At 48.3% G+C, this 23,834-nt stretch overlaps 1 protein-coding gene across 6 annotated transcripts in view; it reads right to left on the bottom strand.

Annotated features, from left to right (window-relative positions):
* Positions 1–7,034: 7,034 nt before the first annotated feature.
* Tm9sf4 (transmembrane 9 superfamily member 4) overlaps positions 7,035–23,834 on the bottom strand; it is a 47,199-nt gene continuing 30,399 nt past the window's right edge. For 5 of the 6 annotated variants that reach the window (XM_027421470.2, XM_027421471.2, XM_027421473.2 and 2 more), the window contains 9 exons: positions 21,856–21,988; positions 20,924–21,005; positions 20,752–20,827; positions 18,918–19,001; positions 16,472–16,647; positions 15,842–15,905; positions 13,542–13,661; positions 12,599–12,688; positions 7,035–8,945 (listed from right to left, as the gene is read on the bottom strand). In XM_027421470.2, the coding sequence (XP_027277271.1) occupies positions 8,796–8,945; positions 12,599–12,688; positions 13,542–13,661; positions 15,842–15,905; positions 16,472–16,647; positions 18,918–19,001; positions 20,752–20,827; positions 20,924–21,005; positions 21,856–21,988 (975 nt within the window). In that variant the 3' untranslated portion in view covers positions 7,035–8,795. The remainder of the gene's footprint in view (positions 8,946–12,598; positions 12,689–13,541; positions 13,662–15,841; positions 15,906–16,471; positions 16,648–18,917; positions 19,002–20,751; positions 20,828–20,923; positions 21,006–21,855; positions 21,989–23,834) is intronic. The other variant, XR_003486477.2, reaches the window with a different exon arrangement.

Below are 23,834 nucleotides of genomic sequence, written 5' to 3' on the forward strand. Positions count from 1 at the left end.
AAGTGAAACAGGTGCTTTACCTATTGCACAGTCTGTGCCAGGCTTCCTCCTCATTGCTCAGCCATGTGCCCCGCCCTTGTGGAGCACGAGACTTGCCCACAGAAGGAACTCTTGCTTCTGGCATGTTTGTTTACCCACACATTTTTTTTTTTTTTTTTTTTTTGGTTTTTGAAGACAGGGTTTCTCTGTGGCTTTGGAGGCTGTCCTGGAACTAGCTCTTATAGACCAGGCTGGTCTCAAACTCACAGAGATCCACCTGCCTCTGCCTCCCGAGTGCTGGGATTAAAAGCATGCGCCACCACCGCCCAGCTACCCACACATTTTAATACCCTCTCTGTTCAGGTCCCTGCCCCCAGCTCAAGGATCCAATGCCCACCAGCACTTAGAGAATAACTTCTGTGTCCTGGGAGTTTACATGGTTACAGTAGTGAGAGTGGCTCTCTATACACGACTCAGCCCATGGCCTTCTGTTTCAAACCCTCCTGGGGCTCCGATCTTACATGACAAAAGCAAGCTGGCTCTGCACAGCCCACAAGACCCTTGGCCATAATCTTGTTTCTTGTTTCCTCTGCTTGGAGCCTTCTCCAGGAATCTGTATGGCCGGTTTATTGCTGCACTCAGGTTTCCTGGAACATTTGAAAAAGCATTTCACCTCTTCAGTGAAACTTTTCTGGAAGTCACCAAGTAGTACTCCCCTTCCACTGGCCAGGGTCTTGTTTGGAGGTCTATACTGCCTGAGGCTCTTCTGCATTTATTTTTATTTTTATTTATTTATTTATTTATTTATTTATTTATTTATTTTAAGACAGGGTTTCTCTGTAGGTTTGGAGACTGTCCTAGAACTCTTTGAAGACCAGGCTAGCCTCGAACTCACAGAGATCCTCCTGCCTCTGCCTCTCCAGTGCTGGGATTAAAGTCGTGTGCCACCACTGCCCAGCTCTTCTGCTTTTTTTTTTTTTTTTTTAGAAAAGAAATTGAGACAGGGTTTCTCTGTATAACAGCCCTGGCCGTTCTGGAACTCTGTAGACCAGGCCAGCCTCAAACTCACAAAACTCTGACTGCCTCTGCTTCCTGAGTGCTGGGATTAAGAGTGTGCCACCACAGCTCTGGCTACTATAGCACATTGTTAAACAGCTGCTTCCCTGGATGGCTCAGGAACTTCTTCACTGCCATCTCCCCTCACCTGGAATAAATCAGGCTTGGCACAGTTGGGAAATCAGTTGTTTTACATGCAGGGGCTTCCAGGTGGGCAGAAGGAAAATAGGTCACCTTAGCAAGAGGACCATAGACAAGGCATGGAACCACTGAAGGTACTTCAGGGCTTAAATCTCTTTAGGGATAGGAACACTCCAAACAGCCTGGGGACTGGAGCAATAAATGCCCTTGGGCCCATTCCCAACTCCTCCTGTAGAGATGACTGTGAGCTTATAGGTTCCAAAGCACAAGAAAGGCCAGAGTGAGTAGGGGCTTCTGCTCTGGTATGAAGAGCAGACTGAGCCCAGATTTTATCACCTCATTTTGGGTGTCTATTCATTTGGCCTAGAAATAAAACTTTGGACAAGTTACTTTCAGTCTGAAAAAACCTGCCCTTAAACTATGGCAATTGCTCATAATCAGCAACTGCCTTGATTATAGCCCAGGGGACTTTGATATTTTCCTTCAGGGATACTATTTCAGCACAAAAACTCAAGGAAGTACCATGTCAGCTTGCCCCTTGCTCAGCCGCAGAACTATTGATTGGAGTCTGAATGTTGACTCCCCAGCCACGGCCCCACCGGAGCTGACTCAGGGGTGGGGTGATGGTGTGGAACTGTGGGGTGTAGGAGCCTTGGGGTATGGTGGGGCCATGAGGTGTGGGAGCCATGGGCTAGTTGTGGGAAGGTATGGGATATGGGAGCCTTGAGAAGGTGGTGGTGAGCTGTGGGGTGGTGGTGAGCTGTGGGGTGTGTAAGGTGTGGGGTTGTGGTGAGCTGTGGGGTGTGTAAGGTGTGGGGTGGTGGTGAGCTGTGGGGTGTGTAAGGTGTGGGATGGTGGTGAGCTGTGGGGTGTGTAAGGTGTGGGATGGTGGTGAGCTGTGGGGTGTGTGAGGTGTGGGGTGGTGGTGAGCTGTGGGGTGTGTAAGGTGTGGGATGGTGGTGAGCTGTGGGGTGTGTGAGGTGTGGGATGGTGGTGAGCTGTGGGGTGTGTGAGGTGTGGGGTGGTGGTGAGCTGTGGGGTGTGTGAGGTGTGGGGTGGTGGTGAGCTGTGGGGTGTGTAAGGTGTGGGATGGTGGTGAGCTGTGGGGTGTGTGAGGTGTGGGGTGGTGGTGAGCTGTGGGGTGTGTGAGGTGTGGGGTGGTGGTGAGCTGTGGGGTGTGTGAGGTGTGGGGTGGTGGTCTGTGGGGTGTGTAAGGTGTGGGGTTGTGGTGAGCTGTGGGGTGTGTAAGGTGTGGGATGGTGGTGAGCTGTGGGGTGTGTAAGGTGTGGGGTGGTGGTGAGCTGTGGGGTGTGTTTGGTGTGGGGTTGTGGTGAGCTGTGGGGTGTGTAAGGTGTGGGGTTGTGGTGAGCTGTGGGGTGTGTAAGGTGTGGGATGGTGGTGAGCTGTGGGGTGTGTGAGGTGTGGGATGGTGGTGAGCTGTGGGGTGTGTGAGGTGTGGGATGGTGGTGAGCTGTGGGGTGTGTGAGGTGTGGGATGGTGGTGAGCTGTGGGGTGTGTAAGGTGTGGGATGGTGGTGAGCTGTGGGGTGTGTAAGGTGTGGGATGGTGGTGAGCTGTGGGGTGTGTTTGGTGTGGGGTTGTGGTGAGCTGTGGGGTGTGTAAGGTGTGGGGTTGTGGTGAGCTGTGGGGTGTGTGAGGTGTGGGATGGTGGTGAGCTGTGGGGTGTGTGAGGTGTGGGATGGTGGTGAGCTGTGGGGTGTGTGAGGTGTGGGATGGTGGTGAGCTGTGGGGTGTGTGAGGTGTGGGATGGTGGTGAGCTGTGGGGTGTGTGAGGTGTGGGGTGGTGGTGAGCTGTGGGGTGTGTGAGGTGTGGGATGGTGGTGAGCTGTGGGGTGTGTAAGGTGTGGGATGGTGGTGAGCTGTGGGGTGTGTAAGGTGTGGGGTGGTGGTGAGCTGTGGGGTGTGTTTGGTGTGGGGTTGTGGTGAGCTGTGGGGTGTGTGAGGTGTGGGATGGTGGTGAGCTGTGGGGTGTGTGAGGTGTGGGATGGTGGTGAGCTGTGGGGTGTGTGAGGTGTGGGATGGTGGTGAGCTGTGGGGTGTGTGAGGTGTGGGGTGGTGGTGAGCTGTGGGGTGTGTGAGGTGTGGGGTGGTGGTGAGCTGTGGGGTGTGTAAGGTGTGGGGTGGTGGTGAGCTGTGGGGTGTGTAAGGTGTGGGATGGTGGTGAGCTGTGGGGTGTGTGAGGTGTGGGATGGTGGTGAGCTGTGGGGTGTGTGAGGTGTGGGATGGTGGTGAGCTGTGGGGTGTGTGAGGTGTGGGGTGGTGGTGAGCTGTGGGGTGTGTGAGGTGTGGGGTGGTGGTGAGCTGTGGGGTGTGTTTGGTGTGGGGTTGTGGTGGTCTGTGGGGTGTGTAAGGTGTGGGATGGTGGTGAGCTGTGGGGTGTGTAAGGTGTGGGGTTGTGGTGAGCTGTGGGGTGTGTAAGGTGTGGGGTGGTGGTGGTGAATTTCCTGCTCCTAAGGAGAAACCGGGGATTCCTTAGTGGGAAGACACTGTCCCTTGAGAGCAGTGTTTCTTAACCTGTGGTTCATGACCTCTTAGGGGGTCGAATGACCCTTTCACAGGGGTCACCTAAGACTCTTGGAAAACAGATATTTACATTATGATTCATGACTGCAAAATTATGATTATGAAGTAACAATGAGAATAATGTTATGGTTGGGGGTCAGCACAGCATAAGGAACTAAAGGGTGGCAGCATTAGGAAGGTTGAGAACCTCTGATTTAGTGTGTCCCTTCTCCACACACACCTCCAGCCTTCCAAGAGACTGACTGGGTGACAAAGCTTTTGGAGGCATCTCACAGGCCTGACTGATTCACACAGTAGCCTTTCCCTTACATGAGTCTGCTGAGGGGAGACAGGCTTGGGTTGTTTAGTTTATCAGCTCACTGATGTCTTCAAGGACTGGGACCTTGTCCTATTTGCCATCCTTCATGCTGGTTTCACTCTTAGATTGGGGCCAAGGCAGTAGCTCCAAGGGTCACACTGGGGTGGCGATGCCAGCAACTGCCCCGATTCTACTCCAAAGGGAGACAGCCCTTTTGAGGGGCCTCTGGGCTTTCCTGTAGCCTACTGGCTACAACTGGGTCCCACTCTGGAGTCGTCTGTTACTGACAGAGGGGACCGTCACTGACACTGCAAGTTAGAACTGGGTCCCACTCTGGATTCTGTTACTGACAGAGGGGACTGTCACTGACACTGCAAGTTGCTCAAAGTAAACATGGGGGAGGTGGCTATCTGCAGTGGATACAATCTAGTACTTCTGGAACTCTTTAGGGAGCACTTGCACTGTGGTAGTCCTCAGGGATACAGGGTATTGACTTCTAGAACATTCCTTAAATTGAGTCAAGTTACTAGTCTTTATCAAACTAAGCAGGCAACAGCGCCTTTTTGTTTGTTTTTCAAGACAGGATTTCTCTGTGGCTTTGGAGGCTGTCCTGGAACTAGCTCTTGTAGACCAGGCTGGTCTCGAACTCACAGAGATCCACCTGCCTCTGCCTCCCGAGTGCTGGGATTAAAGGTGTGCGCCACCACTGCTCAGCAAGTAGTGCCTTCTTAAAAAAGATTTTATGTGCATGTGTGTCTTGCTTGCATGTATGTATGTTTACCATGTGCATTCTTGGTGCCCACAGAGATCAGAAGCAGGGGTTCCTAACCCCAGAAATTGGAGTTGCAGATGAGCCACTATGTGGGTGTTGGGAACAGAACCTGGACTCTGCAAGAGCATCCAGGAAGAAATAACTGTCTGTCTGCCATGCAGAGGACTCTCACTTAACTCATCATGCAGTTCTTCAGAGTCCCTGTGCTTTTCAGATGAAAAGGCAACTTCAGAGACTTGTCTTCAGTCAAGGCAGGAACAGTTTATTTGCCTAGCTGCCACTACCAGAAGAGTCAAGTGTCTCAATGGGCAAGGACACTTGCCACCAAGCCTAATGGCCCAAGTTTGATCCAAAGAACCCCCATCTAGGAAAGAAATAAAGAACTGACTCTTTGCAGTTATTCTCTGACCTCCACATGTATGCTATAGCGTATGTGCACACATACATTAGACAAGTAAATGTTAAAGGATATATCTTTACCATCTGTCATGATGGTGCACTCAGGAAGCAGAAGCAGGGGGAGCTTATTGAGTTTAAGGCCAGTCAGAGCTTCACAGTGATTCCATATACGTACCTTTAATCCCAGCACCCAGGAGGCAGAGTTTGCAGATCTCTATGAGTTTGAAGCCAGCCTGCCTGGTCTTCATGGAGAGGAGAGATAAAAAAAAAGAGGGAGAACTGCCCTATAGTCAGTGGATATCATGAGTTAAGGACTCTGTCAAACATTTTCAGAAAGAACAACATTGCAGATGTCCCTGGAGAGCTTCAAGGAGACTCTCTGAACACATTGTGAGATGCCTGAAACCAAAGATCCAAATTTAAGACAATCTGGACTGAAATATAAGCTTTTTGTAGGAGTCAAGAGGACAGCTTAAAAGTTCATATGGATATGCAAAAGGCTGATTTTAATAGCTACTTGCAAAGCAGGGATATAGCTCAGTAGGAGGACACTCGCCTGCATGTACAAAGCTCAAGGTAGGGCCAGGGAGAGGGAGCTCAGTGGGTTTACTAATGTGCAAGTCTGACCAACCCAAGTCCAATTCCCCAAATCCACGTTAAAAAACAAAACCCAAAGCCAGGTGCAGTGGCATTCGTCTGTAGTCCTAGCACTCCCAAGGTCAGCTGGGAGGGAAACAGGAGGTTCACCTGGAAGTTTGAGGACTAGTCTGGAGTATGCAGCGCAGGCACAGAAATGAGCCCTGGCCTCAACAGGGCAACGGCTAGAACCTACTCCTCAAAGTTGTCTCAACTTCCTCACGTGTTCTCTCTCTCTTACACACATTTAATACACAGATTTTAAAAAGCTACAATGGCAGTGCAGGAGTCATAGTGACCTCAGAGACAGTGGGAATGTTGGGGCTCTCCAGTGAGTGTCTGCTGGCTGTGATCCAGGGCATCAGTGTGGCCAGCCAGGAAGCTGACTTGGCAGTCAATCAATGAGACATCCCCAGCTGACTATCATCCTGTGCACAGTGCCTGGCACCTCCAAGATTGTGCTCAACTGTTCAGTTCAGCACTAGCATGTACACGGTCAGGAGTCACTGTCCAGAGGATGGTGTAATCTAACAGTAAGAGATTTGAAAAGCCTTCCCATTGAAGGATGCCCTGGAGGCCAGCGATGGCGATGATTTAGACTGTCAACCTGATAAGATCTAGACTCACCTTTGAGACAAGCTTCCAGATGTATGGCAGGCAGTATCTAGACTAGGTCCTGGTAGAAAGATCCACTTTGTGCGTGGTACCATTTCATGAGCTTTGGTCCTGCACTGAACTAAAAAGGAGAAAGGGAGTATAACTCGTGTTCACAGCTGTTTCCTGACTGTGGATGTCATGTGACCAGCCACCTCAAGTTCCTGCTGTCATGACTTGGCATCAATGGGATATATCTCCTCTAACTGTAAATCAGTATAAACCCAACTCCGCCTCCCAGGTTCTGGGATGCTTGAGCCTAAATTTCTATTGCTTTGAAAGCATCCTACCTGACACAGTGAAGCAAGTTGGGAATTTCAAACCAGGTTTCAACGTTTTCTAAGTATATACTTGTTTGCCACTTCCCACTTATTCAGGGGGCAAATGCCTGCAATCCCATGTGGAAGGGTTGAGCAGAAGTGGCTGGCTTGCAGCAGGTGCAAACAGCCAAATTGTAGAGAACCTGGATGGGAGACTGAGCTTCAAAAGCAGCCTCTCAACCTATTAGGTGAAATGGCCACACTTCAAACCCCACACTCTTTCATGAGTCAAGATGTAACAGGACAATGGCATTTTTATTTACAACTGGACCAGAAAAAGGCATACAGGCATTTTTTAATTAAAAATAATGACGATGATTTAAAAAGTCAGAAAAATTGACAATGTTTGAACCCTACCCCCCACCCCAAATGAGAACCTTAGGGGGTAAAATGCAAGATTTGAATGAACAAGTAACTCCCAAACACTTTCTATTCTTTGGGCTCCCTTTTCTCCAGCCTGATTCTTGGTGGATGCCGCTTGGTGCTGCGGAGTCACTGTGAGGCAAGATTGAGAGGTTCATTGATTTGACTGATGGTGGTGGCAGGTCCCCAGGAGACTGGGGCAGTGAGAGGCAGGGTGTGTTCCTAGCATAAGCAGCATCCTGAGCTTTGTCTCCCAGCAGGGTCCCAAAGGACTGGAGCAAGGGCGAGTGGCTGTTATTGACCCCTACACCCAGGGTGGGTTTGGTCTCTTGCTACTTAAGAGCAAAGTCTGTGACTTGCACAGGGTTCACAGGGGCTGGGATAGGGTGGAGGAGCTAGGCCAGGTACATTAGCCTCCTTCCAACTTGGGGAGACTGGCTTCTTGCCTATTCCTAAGGACTGGGAAAAGAGCAATCCAACTTACCTTCCATCTTCCTTCTCAGAGAAGTTTTCTGGGTGTCCCCAAAAGAACTTGCATGGGAGAAAGAGGGGATAGGTCTGGCTAAAAGAACTGAGTATAAATGCTGAGGTCAGGGGCCATGAGGAGACAGCCTCTCTCCCTGGCCACCTCAAGGAAGAGATCTCAGGACTCCACACCTGAAAGTGAGGGAAGAGGAGGTCCACCATCACCCTTCAGAAAGAGCGGTGTCCCCTGAGGAAAGGACTGGGGAGCAATCTTGCAGGGTGAGCACCCTAGTGGCCTTAGCCACCTCTTCCCAGACACACACATGGGTGCTTGGCTCTGGAAACACTTGGCCCTGGCCCAGGGCTTCTTGGCACGAGAACAGTTCACCGCAGGTCTCATCTCTTCCTTGGTGGCCAGCAAACTCTGGCTGCTTTGATGAGGGGAATCCTGCTGTCCTAGGGAACCAGGACATGTCCTTGTAGTAACCAAGGCCGGGGCTTGCTCCTGGTCAAAACGATGACTGAAGGCCTGGCTGGAAGCCCTGTTTTGGGCGGGCAGCAGAGGGCAGGCTGGGGAAGAGAATGGGAGGAGGGGCCAGCAGGGGTTGGTTGGCACTGAGGTTACTGTCCGGGCTGGAGCTGTGCTGTGTCGTGGCCATCAGTGGCGAGGATGGGCAATGAGAGGCTTGGAGCCCTCACCACAGCCCTGGAGTTCCCTCTTCCAGTTAATGGTAGGGTGGCCAACAGCTCTGAGGAGCTGGTGGAGACAGTGATCAAAACCCCACACTTCCATCCTGGATCTGTTAAAAACAAAAACAAAAACGAAGGAAAAAAAAAAAAAAAAAAAAAAAAAACCAAAACCCAAAACCTAAACCAAACCAAACAAACAAAAAAACCCCTGAAGTATCAGGTCAGAAAACTCCTGCTGACGGCGACTCTCAGCTGAAGAAAACCCACAGGAAAATGTATCCTACAGAGCGGAGTAAGATGAAGGGAATGCAAGGGTATCACAGGCCCTCCTGCCCCCCATGCAGCCTGGGGATCTAGGAACACTGTGCCAGGAGTTACATTCCAAATGAGCAGGAGTTATTTTATTTGTGTGCCTGCAGTCCCCTATGCAGGCAGCTTCCTGTCCGAGGATGGAGTGGGCCTAGTGCTGGTCCACCCACTCAGTCTATCTTCACAGCAGCATAGATCTTGCGGACAAACATGTAGGCTGCATAGAAGCCGATGGTCCCTGTGAGCAGCCAGAAGGACAGGACCATGAGGGCAGTGTAGCCGAAGTAGAGGAGAGAAGGGATGAACTCGACAATGTCCAGCTGGGGGGATGGCAGAGAAAACAGGGATGGATGTTTAATGCCAGGCAGCTATGACCTATGACAGACTGTGACACCCACCCTGTGCTGGCTAGTTTTATGTCAACTTGACATCAGCTATAGTCATCTGAAAGGAGGGAACCTGAGTTGAGAAAATGCCTCTGCATCAGCTCCTGCCTCCAGGTTCCTGCCCTGTTTGAGTTCCTATCCTGACCTCCTTCAGTGATGGGACTATGATGTGGAAATGTCAGCCAAATAACCCCCTTTCTCCTCAAGTTGCTTTTGGTCATGGTGTTTAATCACCGCAGTAGATAAGTAACTAAGATATGCACCCCTCCCCCAAGCTTGTGAAACTGACACCTGGCAAGGTAAAAGGGCTCACTGTCAAGACTAACTTGCAACTGCACTAGGGACAAAGTACTTGATCTTGGGGGTCACCAGGGAGAACTCTAGGCAGGAATGGATACAGCTGCCCCACCTCCTGGTCCACTGTCCCAAAGCAGCACCACAATATTCCTGGATAGCTGAAGCAACATCAGAGAGTCAAGAAGGGAGAAGTGTGCGGAGGTTCCCAGGTTAAGAACTATGGAGCCATCATTAGTCTGCCTCAGTGTACACCCTTGTGATCCTGAGAATGCTCGGTGTATCTCCAATACCACACAGGGCTTTTGATCTTGGAGTACACTAGCCTCTTTTGTGACTGAGGTAGAGGTGGAAGGGGTTGGTGGTGTGATGTTTGCTGGTGGAAGAGAATACAGCCCATCTGGCACCTTGGTATGAGCCCAGTGCATCAGGCCCTGAAGGGTGTCTGTTCTAGGACTCAATGGCAGATATGCAGCCACAAAATGTGACAAGCCCAGAAGAAAACAATAAAGAAAAATAAAATCAAAGAAATAAAATAATGTAGGTCTGTGTCTGAGATCTTCTAAGCCTAAAGGGTGAAGGCCACATAGATAGGCTCCCCTCAAAAGTCCCTGCAGTCTCTGTCTCTGTCTCTCTCTCTCTGTCTCTCTCTCCCTCTCTCCCTCTCTCTCTCTCGTGTGTGTGTGTGTGTGTGTGTGTGTGTGTGTGTGTCTGTGTGTATGTGTGTCTGTGTGTGTGTCTGTGTGTGTGTGTGTGTCTCTGTGTGTGTGTGTGTGTGTGTGTGTCTGTGTGTGTGTGTCTGTGTGTGTGTGTGTGTGTGTCTGTGTGTCTCTGTGTGTGTGTGTGTGTGTGTGTGTGTGTGTGTGTCTGTGTGTGTGTGTGTGTGTGTGTGTGTGTGTGTGTGTGTGTGTGTGTGTGTGTGTGTGTGTGTGTGTGTGTGTGTGTGTGTCTGTGTGTGTGTGTGTGTGTCTGTGTGTGTGTGTGTGTGTGTGTGTCTCTGTGTGTGTCTCTGTGTGTGTGTGTGTGTGTGTCTCTGTGTGTGTGTGTGTGTGTGTCTCTGTGTGTGTGTGTGTGTGTGTGTGTCTGCAGATGGGGTGAAGGGGGTAGGAGGAGAAAGGAACAGAACAGTGGTCAAACCAGGAAGGGAATGAGCAAAAAGGAAGGGCTGACGGTCCCCGAGTTCAGACCTAACAAGGTCTGAAGTTAGATTCCAACTTCCTAAACTGTGCAGCTACATCAGCCAAAGGATTTTCTTTGCTTAGGCCAGTTTCAGGGTACCCAACAGTCACAAAGTTTCTGAGTTAAACAGGCTATTGAGATGGGAAGAGTCTAGGAATAAGGTCAAGATACAAGGTACACAGGGGCAGGCTGAGGTGTGAAACAGACCATCACAACAACAGGAGCTGTCCAGTTAGAGAATGGCAGCGTGTGGAGGAAGATCTTCTGTTACTGGATGAGCTTCAGCAGGATCAGAAAACCTTGTCTGAAGGGTCAGATAATATTTTCATTCCTTCCTCAGTTTTATAGTTTATGCGGTTTACAACCACTCAACTGTCACAGTAGTGTGAGAGCAGCCAGGAGACACGTGAATGAATGTGCATGGCTGTATTCAATCAATGTTCTTTCAAGAGCTGGCCACTGGCCTGGGAACCACTCTACTGACCTCTGAAGCAGATGTGACCACCTACTGGGACTGCAGAGGCAGACTGGCCGAACACTGCATTAGATGATCTGGGAAGTCCTCTCCACAACCTGGTATTTTGGGGAAACTTGGGCATTCCGAGTTTACCCACTGGCCCTGCAGCTCTTACTCTGCAAATATAACCTGGTTGCAGGCAGAGGACTGCTTGCCCTTGGGCTTTAGAGACCCTATGTAAAGCATGCAAAATCAAACCTTCTGTGTTAGAGGTGAGCCACCCACCAAAGCCTCCCTGAACTCCTCTAACTGGCCCATCTGGTTTGCCCTAGTTGCTAAACCAGACTCCTGTTGATTACTAGCCCACGCTTAACCTGTGTGAGTTCATGCAACAAGCAGGCCTCTAAGACACAAGCCTGGCTCATTCTCTCTTTGCTAGGCAGATGCAAGGAGTACCTGAGTGAAGAGGAGAAGGGGGTCCTACAGCCACGATGGCTGAGGTCCTAAATGTAGTTTCCAATGTGTGTAAACAGTCTACCTTGTTCTTTCTGTGAATATACTTGTGTATGCACATGGGTGAGGCTAGAGGTCAACAATGGATGTGTTCCTCAGTCACTTTCCACTTTATTTCTGAGTTAGACAGGGCCTCTCAAAACCTGGAACTCACCAGACTAGATTGGCTGCCCACACGCTCCAGGAACCTGTCTCCACCTCCTGGAACATTGTGTCTACAGGTGCATTGGTGCTGTTCTCAGTTTTTGGGGTATCAAACTCAGGCCCTCATGCTTACACAGAAGCACCTTATAGACCAAGCCATTTCCCCAGACTGATTTCATCTCTGCTCATTTCTTTCAACTGCTTTTACTCTCATGTCACTGTCCTTTTTCCCTATGTCTTACTTTGGAGCAGAAGCACAGCAGGTAACTCTCTGCCTTTGAGATGTACAGGGAGTAGTGAAAGCCCCAAGGGAGCGAAGTCCTGAGTGAATGTGCATTTTGACATTTTGACACTGGGCTTAAGAGGAATGGCAAAGCTTTCCTCAGGAGTCTGAGTGTTTATGAATGATTAATCAGTATGTGCAAAGACTGGCAACTGCAACTTCTCCAACCATAGACTGCTCACCTACATAGATCTCCTGCCAAGACTAGCTAACCCTGCCACTGTGCTATAGACACAATAAGTGCACAGAGATCCCAGGTTGACAGTGACAGTAGACCCCACCTGTCCCCAGCTTTCTTGTACTTGTGTCTGTCTTCATTCCCTCACCTCCCCTAGCCAGGGTTCCAGGACTTAAGCCGCATGGGTCACAGCAGAAATGGTCTTGCTACATACTTATCTCAGGCTGGCACATATAAACGTTAACCCTTTCAGACTCAGCCTTCCAGTACTGAAATTACAGGCCATATGGCCTTTATGTGCCAAGTATCTCACAGGTTTCTGCACACAGCACTCTCACTGTTATTCAGACTGAAGGCTTGTTTCCCAAACATGCCACACAGTTCTAAATGACTCTGGTCATTTCCACTTTGAGTATGAAAGCACAATCTAGACACTTGGCTTCCTTTCAACAGCCTCCTCCCCAGCAAACATGCTGTCCCAGAGAGGGTTAATGGAGGGTGGGGGGCGGTGGTGAGGGGTGTCTCAAGGAGGGTGGTACCTTGTTAACAAAATAAAAGATGGCATAGACCAGGACGTAGAATGCAGACCCCCCTGAGACGAGGAAATTCCTCCACCACCAGCGGTAATCCTAAGGAGCAAAGAGAGAAGGGTCACCGTAGGCTCCAGGACATCTTCCCACAGATCTCACGGTCAACACAGGAGTTCAAGACTCTGGGTAAGAGTCATATTTGGTCAGGCATGGTGGCTCACAACTTTAATCCCAGCACTTGGGAGGCAGAGGCAGGGGGAAATCTCTGAGTTCCAGGCCAGCCTGGTCTCAGAGTGAGTTCCAGGATATCCAGGGCTACACAGAGAAAACTTGTCTCGAAAAACCAACCCCTCCCCCCACCCACCCCACCCCCCCACCCCCGGAAAAAAAAAAAAAGCAAAAAGCCACATTTGGAAGCTTGATTATGGTGAAGTCCCTATCTGGACTCATTTATAAAAACCACAGAATTGCAAAGTCAAATGGGTAAATTTTATTGCTTATAAATTATATCTTAACTTTTTAAAAATCGATAGAAAAAAAAATAAAAAAACAAGGAACAAGTAACTTTGCTTGAGCAAATGCTTCTCATGGATGAGGGTTACTCAGTCAATAATGTTGACCCCCATACTAGTCTCCTAGTAGAAGATTTGGCTTTCAGCCCAGGCAGACAGTGGCTCTGGGCTGGCCCACCTCTCTGCCCACAGGGGAGACAGACCAACGATCTGCACCTGCCAACTGCAGGGTTTCCCCTGGAGTGGATGCAGTGCTGGCATCTCAGTCATGCAGAGAGGTGGGCATCGTGAATTCCAATGTAGAGGAAAAGGACTTGGGCAGGGGAGAAAGACAGCTGAGGCGGTACCCACATGGGATATCCACCCTCTGAAGTCCCATAAAGATTGTCAGTGTTGGATCTGTCCCATTCCACCCCCGCCTACTGCTCTACTCCCCTCACCTCTGCACACAGCTGGAAATACACCATGACGATGCTGATTTGTGAACAGGACACCACCAGGATGATGAAAACGAGGAACAGGAAACCGAAGAGGTAATAGAACTGGTTTTCCCAGATTGCCTGTGGGCACCAGAGATGGCCTTAGCAACCTGCTGCTCAGCAGCCACTCCCCCTCAGAACACCTCCACCAGGGCTCCTCTCAGGCAGGGCTTGTGGCACAGGTGACTAATGTTTGGGTGGACTTCAGATTAAGCCTCACAGCATGTAAGATGATTCCTATCCCAATTAAAATTATACAGTAGCTGCTACCACTAAGGCACAGTTCACCCCACAACAGGTGCATGCTGTAGCCATCAGCTTTATAACCACAAACAGACTTGTTGTAACCTTGGCCTTAAAAAAACAAAACAAAACAACTCTTTGTTGTTGTTGTTGTTTTGTTTTGTTTTTGAGTTTTTCAAGGCAGGGTTTCTCTGTGGCTTTGGAGGCTGTCCTGGAACTAGCTCTTGTAGACCAGGCTGGCCTCGAACTCATAGAGATCCGCCTACCTCTGCCTCCCGAGTGCTGGGATTAAAGGCGTGCACCACCAATGTACGGCCAAAAAAACTCTTTTTTATTGAAAAAAATTTTATACAATTTATTTTGATGTTTTCCTTCTCTCCCAATTCCTCTAGGATGTCCTCACTTACTTTTATGTTATTTTTGTCTTTCTTTCAAAATAAGACAAAACAGCTGGGTAGTGGGGGAGCAGAGGCAGGTGGATCTCTATGAGTTCGAGGTCAGCCTGGTCTACAAAGTGAGTTCAGGACAGCCAGGGCTACACAGAGAAACCCTGTCTAGAAAAATCAAACCAAACAAACAAACAAAAATAAAACAGCAATATAAAAACACCCCAAAGGGCTGGAAACATGGCTCAGTGGTTAAGAGCACTGGCTGCTTCTCCAGAGGACTTGGGTTCAATTCCCAGCACCCACATGACAGTTCACAGCTGTCTGTAACTCCTGTACTAGAGGATTTGATTCCTGTATGGAGACATACTTGCAGGCAAAACACCAAAGTATACAAAAACCCAAGTAAAAATAACCCCCCCCAAAACAACAAAAAACAAAACAAAAACATTGACAATAACCAAACCAAGAAATGTATTCCCCACCCCTGAACAAAAATCAAAATATAAAGCAATTAAGAAAAAAAAAAGCTCAAAGCAAAATGAGACAAAGAATCTACAAAAATTAGCACTAAGCTTGTTATGTGTTGGCCAACTATTCCTAACTTTGGCTTTTCTTCTTTTTTTTTTCCCCCAAGACAGGGTTTCTCTGTGTAGACCAGGCTGACCACAGATCTGCCTCTGCCTTCCAAATGTTGGGAATAAAGGTGTGTACAATCATACCTGGTCCTTACCTTTCTTTAAAAAAGTTTAAAAATCATTTTGTATGTATGAATGTTTTGCTTGTATGTAAATATGTATCATGTGTGCATGCCTGGTACCCAGAGACCAGAAGAGCATGTTGTATCCCCTGAAACTGGAATTATATATGATTGTGTGGATGCTGGGAATCAGGCTCTCTGGAAGAGCGGCCAGTGAGGAACTTAACTGCTGAGCCATCTCTGCAGCCTCAGCTGCACCTTTTATAGCTGAGGAAGTCAAAGCTCTGGTGATTGGTTCAGGGTCCCAACACAACAGGAGAGCCCACAGAACACACTCTGGGGACAGGGCAGCAAACTCATCCTATGTGGCTGTCCTAGGCAGGCAAGGCTCTTAGCAGGGAAGGGAAGGACTATTCTTCTGGAACAGCAGAGGCCTCTATAATACTGACATGGCACCACTGGGCTGGACAGCTGAGTAAGCTGCTTCCGTGCTCCAGAGCCCTCCGGCCAGCTTTCATGTTGGCCCTTCCTGACAGGAGTGCTCACCACCATGGTGGCAGCATTTTCTGAATGCAGTTTCAATTTGTTCCAGTCTCACAATGATCCTGAGAGCTGGGGATCCTACTCTCTATTTCCCTGAAGTTCTGGGTAACACTGGCAGGTGAAGAGGGTGAGGGACCCAGGAATGGAAGCAGATGCAAAAGTGTGATCAATCACTGTTGCAAATGACTGCATCACTTGAAGCAGCTTCCAGGTGCTGAGCCCTTTCCATGCACAGCGCGTCTCCCATGACCTCTCACAGCTGTCCTGATAGTCGGGACCATTACTGAATTCAAGGGTGAAGAAGGGGGCCCCTGCAATTTCACAGAGAGCAAGAGACCAGGCTGGTGTGGCAAGGCTGCATACAGAGGTGGGGAATCAGCAGTACTCACACTGAAGATGAAGAACAGCTCGATGAACATGGCCCCGAAGGGCAGGATTCCAGCCATGAGGATGCTGCAACAGAGAAGGGAGGTTAACAGTTCCCAGAGACCCCTGCCACTGGGACGCTCCTATCCCTCCTGACATCGGTACAGAGAAGGCCTACATGGTGGCAGTTCTAAGGCTTTGCCATGTTGTGACACCATTATTTCTTCTTGAGAAAAGAGCAGGGTGGGCAAAACTCTCTTCAGTTCATAGATGGGAACTCAGATAGAGTGGTGGGCGACCTGCCCAAGGTTCAGCTGGTCATCTTTTTTATTTTTTCTAAGTACAACTAGTCCATGTGGCCCTTTGGTTTTGGGATACTGGGGATTGAACCTAGGGTAGTATGCAACTTAGGTAAGTGTTCTGCCACTGAGCTACATCCCAGCTTTCCTACCTAGGCTTCTCCGACCTAGTTTCTAGGCAGACATTAAGTCTGCGGCACCTTGCCTTCCCTGTGGCATGAAGCTGAGCTTGCAGGGTGATCTCAGCACCGTATGGGAAGGTAGCCTCTATGTGTTCTCCTAACGAGATGCTTTAGGAGAACACTGGCCCTTACTCACCCCGCAAGTCCCCTGTTCGCCTCTGCCAAGACTCACCCCACAAATCGATTCATGTACCACCGTTGCTCAGGGATCTGCCGGGGAATCTGGTTTGTGCGTACAGGGTTGTCATATGGCTGCTTGCGGAAGCCGAAGTAGTAGCCCAAGTAGACAAGGGGCAAGGAGATTCCGAACCACATACACAGCAAAGCCACCATGGTGGGAAATGGCACCTGTGGACACAGTGGTGTGAGGCCTCCATGGGCCGTGAGACCTACCACAGAAGCCATGCAGGTGGTGGTGGTGGGAATGGGCAGCTCTGGGCTCCGGGGAAGGAGAAGCCACATGCGCAGCAGGGCTACTGTGCTGGGGAAGGTCCACCAGACTTTTCCGCCCCAGGGCTCCTGGCCTGAATCTCTTGAGGCCAAGAATTTCCTGTGGGGAGAGCAGAGTGTAGATGGGGCCACGTGAGCTTCCAGTGAAGATGGAACCTCAGCATCCCAGGAGCTCATCATCCAGGGAGGAAGTGGAACTGAGAACCCCAAGGAGCCGTGAAGGGGCCAGAGGAAAGGACACAGTATGAGGTCTGCTGAGTGAAGAGAAGAAGGGAAAAAGCAAAACTGCTCCAGTTTGGTTAAAATGAGACACCATAATATTCTTCCAAGTGGGGAAAAGCAGGACATAGGCCTGGAATTATAAAAGGACTCCATTTTAATAAAACTTATTTTTTAGACAGGGCCTCATTATCCTAAGTTGGCCTTGAACCCATTATGTAGCCAAGGATGACCTTGAACTTCTGATCCTCCTGTCTCCACCTCCTGGGTGCTGGGATTACAAGGCATGCACTACCACGGTGAGTTCATGAAGTGCTGGGGATAGAACTCAGGGTTTCAAGCATGCTAGGCAAGCAGTCAACTAACTGAGCTACACACTAAGCCCCCAGATTCAATATCTGTATGTGCCTGAAAGGCCTACAATAAAAAGTTAACAGGGCCCCTTGGATGGGGCACGGGGGTTGAACTGAGTTTTTTCATCTCCTCATCATCTTCTGTATAGTCATTTTCTTTAAGACTTGTACAAAAAGCATTTACATTCTTAATTTGGGAATGCAAACCTGCGCAGCTACTCTAGAAATCAGTGTGAAGTAAAACTAGAACTGCAATGTGGCCTAGCTATAGCACTTAGGTACACACATAGGGGATCTAAGTCAGCACTCCACAGAGATACTCGCACACTCCACATTCACTGCTGGCTACTCAGGAAATGGAACTGCATGGAAGGTAAAGAAAATGAAGTCATGACAAGTTTCAGGAGATGGATGGAGCTAGAAACCATTATGCTAAAATATGCCAGACTCCGAAGGACAAATACTGTGTTTTCTCTTATATGTAGAACCCAGACTTAAATTTTCGTGTGTGTATATATTTATATATGTGTATATGTAACTTGTGAAACTAGAAAGGGGATCATCAGAAGGAAGGAAAAGATCTTCAAGGAGGGGGAAATAGGGCAGTGGAATACATGTGATAAGAAAGCAGAAGTTGGGAGTTAGTGGGGGAAGGAAGGGGACCAGCCAGAGGGGGGAAGGGGACAAGAAGGGCAGTGGGTGTGGGAATGAATGAGAACAAAGTACAGTGATACACATGTGTAAATGCCAGAGTGGAATATATTACTTTGTTATGCCAACCTAAAAATCAATAAAAAAAAAAAAGAGAACATGTTAAATGTTTAGAACAGTATTTATTACAATAAGCATAATTTGATGTTATAATTTTTAAATCACATAATCTCATTTTAAACATCTCTACTAAAGAAAAACAACTGGAAGAATACCTATCAAAGACCTCTGCAGTGTTTACCTCTGAGTGGCTCTGCTGGGGAGTTGTGTTTCATTTCTTATGTGCACTCTAGAAAGTCTACTGAATACTCAGGACTTCCTATTTTGCTGGGAAGAAGCAGTCTACACTGGAACCCTATCCAGAGCCCTTAGCAGACACTGAACAGGCAGGTCGCATGCGGCTCAGCACACTAAGGCTGCAGTCCTGAGAACTGACCAAGGGCCTGTACTCCCAAGAGTCATCAGCCAGAACCTGAAATTTCATTGAGAGGAGAAGTTGCTGGCAATAGCACAGCCTGGGGCTAGTAAGAACTCTACTCTGGAGTGGTGCTGAGGGGAGCTGAGGAGAGCCCTCTGACCTTATCCACTCACACCAAGCAGCTCTCACTTGGTTGAGACATGGGGAATTCCCCAAAGGGCCCCTGGAGTGTGGAAACCTCCTTTAGAGAAGTGAGCTATGGCCAGCTGTTTCTAACCCTGCAGAACGGCCAAGGCCAGGGCACTGACAGATGATAGATGGGCAATGCTGGGGAAACCCCAGCCAACCCTCCACCACTATAGCTGGGAACAGAACTTTGGGGACTCAGAAAAGGGAAGGGAAGAAGGGAGCAACAGGAAGTACTCTCCTTGCTGGAGAGGGGCAGGGCAGTGGGGGAAGGCACTTACTGCTCCTGATGAATGCTTTCCCCAGATGAAGCAATTCAACACAAAGCAAATGCCAAACACCACACCAGGATAGAGCGTCGCCGTCTGTGAGCAAGAAGGACAGGTTGGAAAGCTGCAGCTAGGGCTCCTACTTGGTCCTCGAGGGGGGTGGTTCACAGATCTCTGGTCCTTTGGGTTTCAGCTCAAGCAGGCCTCCTGCTCTATGAGACACTTTGTAGAGCCCCGAAACTACTTTTTTCCTTCCCCTATTCCACTTCCTAATTACAGATGATCCCCAACTTAGAAAGGTTCTACTTAGGATTCTTTGAATTGGTGATGGACTGACAGTTAAAGGCATCCAGTAGCAACCACCCTACATTTGGTGTGCTAGATGCACATTCACCTCAGGACACTATCAGCTGAGACAAGGAGCACCTGCATGCAGCTTTGCTACCCGATCAATGTCTGTCTTCCCAACACACTCCAAATCTTGTCCTCTGTTGTATTCTCATCATGCAACACAGTAGCTACTCAATTAAGTATTTACATCATAAATATATGAATAAGACTATTAGAAAACATGTATGTCTAAGCCCCCAACTCCAAACCACCTAAAATAATGATTCAGTGCTAATGGCATCTTAAGGATGGTAACTGTGGGCTCCATTTGCATCATCTCACCTGACCCTCACTACAGGTTTAAAAGACAGCCTGTTAAAGGATGAGGGTATCCCTCCACTCTACAGTTTATCAATGGTAGAGCAGAGGTGGGATCTAGGCAGTCTGCCTCCAAAGCCCACTCCTGATCCCCTGCAATGTAATCTAGTCAGTTTCTTAGGCTAGAATCCAGGCACAGAGAACCAAAGCCGCAGGCTTACCCTTGAGTCTCATTCTTCCACACTGGGATCTAGGCATCCAGGTGGGTCACTAAGAACAATGACCAAGTCCCTTGGGGTATCTTGAGCAACCTAGCACTGAAACTGCACTAATTTCCTCTTTGGCTCACCGTTGCTCCCATCCAACAGCTAGTTCTTGTCTCTGGGCCTTTATGTAGGTCATGAACATCTGTGTTAAGAGGGTACCAGGGCCTACATGCTGCAAAGTAGATGTAACCTCCCCACTGCAGAGATGGGAAGCAGAGGCTCAGAGGGCTGTTAATGATTATCCATCAAGAAAAGCCAAGTCAAGACTAGGATCTTGGCAATTCCAGAATTTTGGGTGCAACCTAAAATCTTCAAGGCCCAGTTGAATGTCAATGTCTTTTCCTTTTTGTTCTTTTTTTATTCTGCTGGGTTGCAGAGAATTCCTCATTTCCTTTCTGGCTGAAACTTACAGTCTGGGCACCAGGTCTGCTATTAGGTACAGAAAGAGGAAGAAAGTTCCTGGGAGAATCCTAGTCCTGTACCACCCTATGTCTATGGACTTTTCTGCCTCCAAGATGTCTCCTCACTCCAGTGGCTGGTATGCTGGCTAACTGCTACACAAGCCTGGTCTCTTCCTCTGCAGGCAATTCTTTCTAGTCTATTGGGCACGGTGTCCTCCTGCAATGTTGCTGATCACTCTGAATCCACTATTCCCTTGCTGGAGCCACTGGACAATGCAAGCTAAAAGTTACCCAAGTTCAATCCCCTTATCACTTTATGGATGAAGCATCTGCAGCTCTGAGAGATCCTTTTGTAAGCTTAAGAGAGCCTTATAGAACCGATGACTGTGGGCCCTAGACCCTCCTGCTCCATCACCATGCTGTTTAGCCTCTAGCCTAAAAAATCCCCACTGGGGCCTCTCCATGCTCCCAAGCAGTGTACGAAGAGTGTCTCAGGCCCTACCAAGTGCTGGGGGGGATGTGGACACTTACACAGAAGGCTCCTTTCTTCCACCGATGGCCTTTCAGAGTTCGGTAGAGACGGCCAGCAGAAAATCCACCAAATACCCTGTTGTAGGAAAAGGCAGAATCCTCAACAAGAGGTATGTAAATGGCGTGAAGCAGGCTTGTGCCAGCCCCTGGGAACATTCTCACACACACCTACCCCATGAACATGAAGAGGAAGCAGGCAGTGGTCATGAGAGCTCCCCGGCTGGAAGGCGACAACATCCCAAGCATGGCCACAACTACAGAGGGAAGCAGAGGGCAGGTCAGGGTCAGGATCGGGTGTCTATCTGGTCTGGAGTCTCTGATGGGCAGACTCACAGGATACTAGGCAAAGGGGGCTAGAAGAGATTTCCTTCTTCCTTGGCCTTTGTAGCTGGGGCTTGGGGGTGGAGCAGTTGCTAGGCCTTGGCTATCTGAATCTAACCATAGCTTTTAGTCCCAGAGTCCTTGGAATGAACCACATAACAGGCCAAGAGCATTCTGAATGCCTACAAGCTGAATGTAACTTGACTATGAAAGATGGACGTTAGCTTCTCCATTTTTTAAACAAGGAAACTGAAGCCCAACAAGACTAAGTGGCTATTTAGTCATAAAGCTTAAAGTCATGAAGGTGAGAAACAAATTTAGGCAGACTGACTCCAGTCCTGTCTGTAATTACAATATTAATAAAAAAAAATCCTGCTGTACCGTGGCACAGGCACAAGAAGTGAGAACTCATCTTAGCCTGGGTTACATGGAAGACCCAACCTTGAAGGAAAAAGAGAGGGGAGGGGGGAAGAGACCTGAGTCAGCCCTGACCCTGACAGTAGTGAGTCTGGGCTAGCCGCTTTCTCCAAGGGCAGAATGAAGTTAGCCTCATAGTGCTGACTAAGCTTCCCTGACCTAGGACTCAGGATGACTCCTATGTGAACAGAGCTGTAAAGCGTTGGGGAGCATCACTACTGCTAGGGCCTGGCACTGCTGCCCAGAATGCTAGGCCTGCTCCTGGGAGACAAGTCTACCCTTTTGCTTAAGTCACAAAAGGTGGCCATGCCCCCGGCTCAGGCCATGCTCCTCTGACCCCACAGCCGGCCTCCATGGTCCACTCACAGATGACGATGAGGATCATGCAGAAGAGTTGAATGCCTGAGCCCAGCAGAGAGCTGAGGATCATGGGGTGCTGGGGCGGCCTGAAGACATCCCCATGCACAAGCTTCCACCCGGACTCCTCCAGAGTGTCTTCCTGCAGCAAAGGGCAGAGAGAGAGCTGAGGATCATGAGGCGCTGAGGCGGCCTGAAGACATCCCCATGCACAAGCTTCCACCCGGACTCCTCCAGAGTGTCTTCCTGCAGCAAAGGGCAGAGAGCGAGGTGGGTTTTTGTGGACAGGGAGGTTCCTGTAGGGAACACCCCCACAGACCCAGGCTGCTCCATCAAACCAGCACCATTCTGCCACAGGCTTCTCAGAGGAATGCTACATGGGGAAAGGAGGCCAAGAAAAGGATGCTTGAAGCTTCAGGGAAAAAAAAATCTCCCTAACTACACAAAATAAGAGAATGGGAAATAATGCAAACATTAGCACACCAAAATGTCAATAGTTTTGGATGGTGAGTCTGAAGCAACTTATTTTTTCTGATTATAAATAAAGTACATATTTACTTGTATAAAAATGGAATATGTCATGAAATTAAAATGAATTTAAAGAAACAAAATGTTTAGTATATCAAAAAAACCTAAAAACACAGAAAAGGCCAAGTGCGGTGGTATATGCCTGTAATCTTGGCACTCGGGAGGGTAAGGCGGAAGGATTGAGAGTTCAGGGTCATCCTGGACACTGTGACCAGAGACTGTTTTACAACATATGTGTTTACCCAGACACATACTTTTCTATATAGTAGAAAGATCTAAAAATTAAAATGACCTATATACTTAAGTAATGTTTACATATTAACATAAAAAGATACCACTGTTTTCTTTAGTCTCTTTTTCTTTTATCTGTTTATTCTTGTACACACATGAATAATAGGTTTAAACGATAGAGGGTCATTCCATGTGCCTTGTTATTTTCAAGTGATATATGATTTTGAACATTTCTCCATGTTAATCTTTTTTTGTTTTGTTTTGTTTTTTCAGACAGGGTCTCACTTTGTATGGACCTCAATCTGTAGACCAGGCTGGCCTGGAACTCAGAGACTTGTCAGCCTCTGCCTCCTGAGAGCTAGGATTAAAGGTGTGTGCACCACCACAGGCGCTCATGTCAATCCTGCTAACAATTTTGTTTGGGTGTATATAGTCTTGTGTATGTACATGTGAGGTCAGAGGTCAACCTCAGGCATATTCCTTAATTGCTCTCCAACTAATTTTTTGAGACAGGGTCTCTCTCTGGACCTCAGGGATCCATCCATAGTTCCCTTAAGCAGAGTTATAGATGCATGTTGTCACCCCTAGCTTTACATGGGTACTGAGGGTCCAATCTCAGGTCCTCATGTTTGTGTGGCAAAACAAGCACTTTTGCCAACTAAGTTATCTCCCTAGCTCCACAATTAGAACTACAAAAGAGAAAAAGAAAAAAAAAAAAAGAAAGAAAAAGAAGTCTTGTGTGGTGCTGTATACCTGTGGCTCAGCATTCAGAGGCTGAGGCAGAAGGATCTCCAGTTTGAAAGAGCCCAGGTAACATAGTGAGACCCTGTCTCAGAAAAAGAAAAAAAAAAAAATCTGTGCTATTTACCTGTCCCAAGATCACTCTTATGACAGTTTGAATCTGAATTTTGGGGGCACTATTCCTGAAGTATTAAAAAAAAAATTAAAACAAGACTGTTGGCACATGTCTAATAAGAATAACACCAATACTAACCCTAACAACAAATACTGAAGCATCATGTGTAGTTTCTCATCTGTAAATACATAAGAAATGTTCAGTACATAAGAAATTTAGGATTTTTCAGTTTTTTGAATTTTTGTTGTTGGTGGTGATGGTGATTTTTTTGTTTGTCTTTTCTTTTTTTGGATCCTTGTTGATCTAGAACTCACTATATAGATCAGGCTGACCTTGAACTTATAGAGTTCCACCTGCCTCTGCCTCTCAAGAA

This window comes from Cricetulus griseus, chromosome 6 (genome assembly GCF_003668045.3).
Source record: "Cricetulus griseus strain 17A/GY chromosome 6, alternate assembly CriGri-PICRH-1.0, whole genome shotgun sequence".
Lineage (NCBI taxonomy): Eukaryota > Metazoa > Chordata > Mammalia > Rodentia > Cricetidae > Cricetulus > Cricetulus griseus.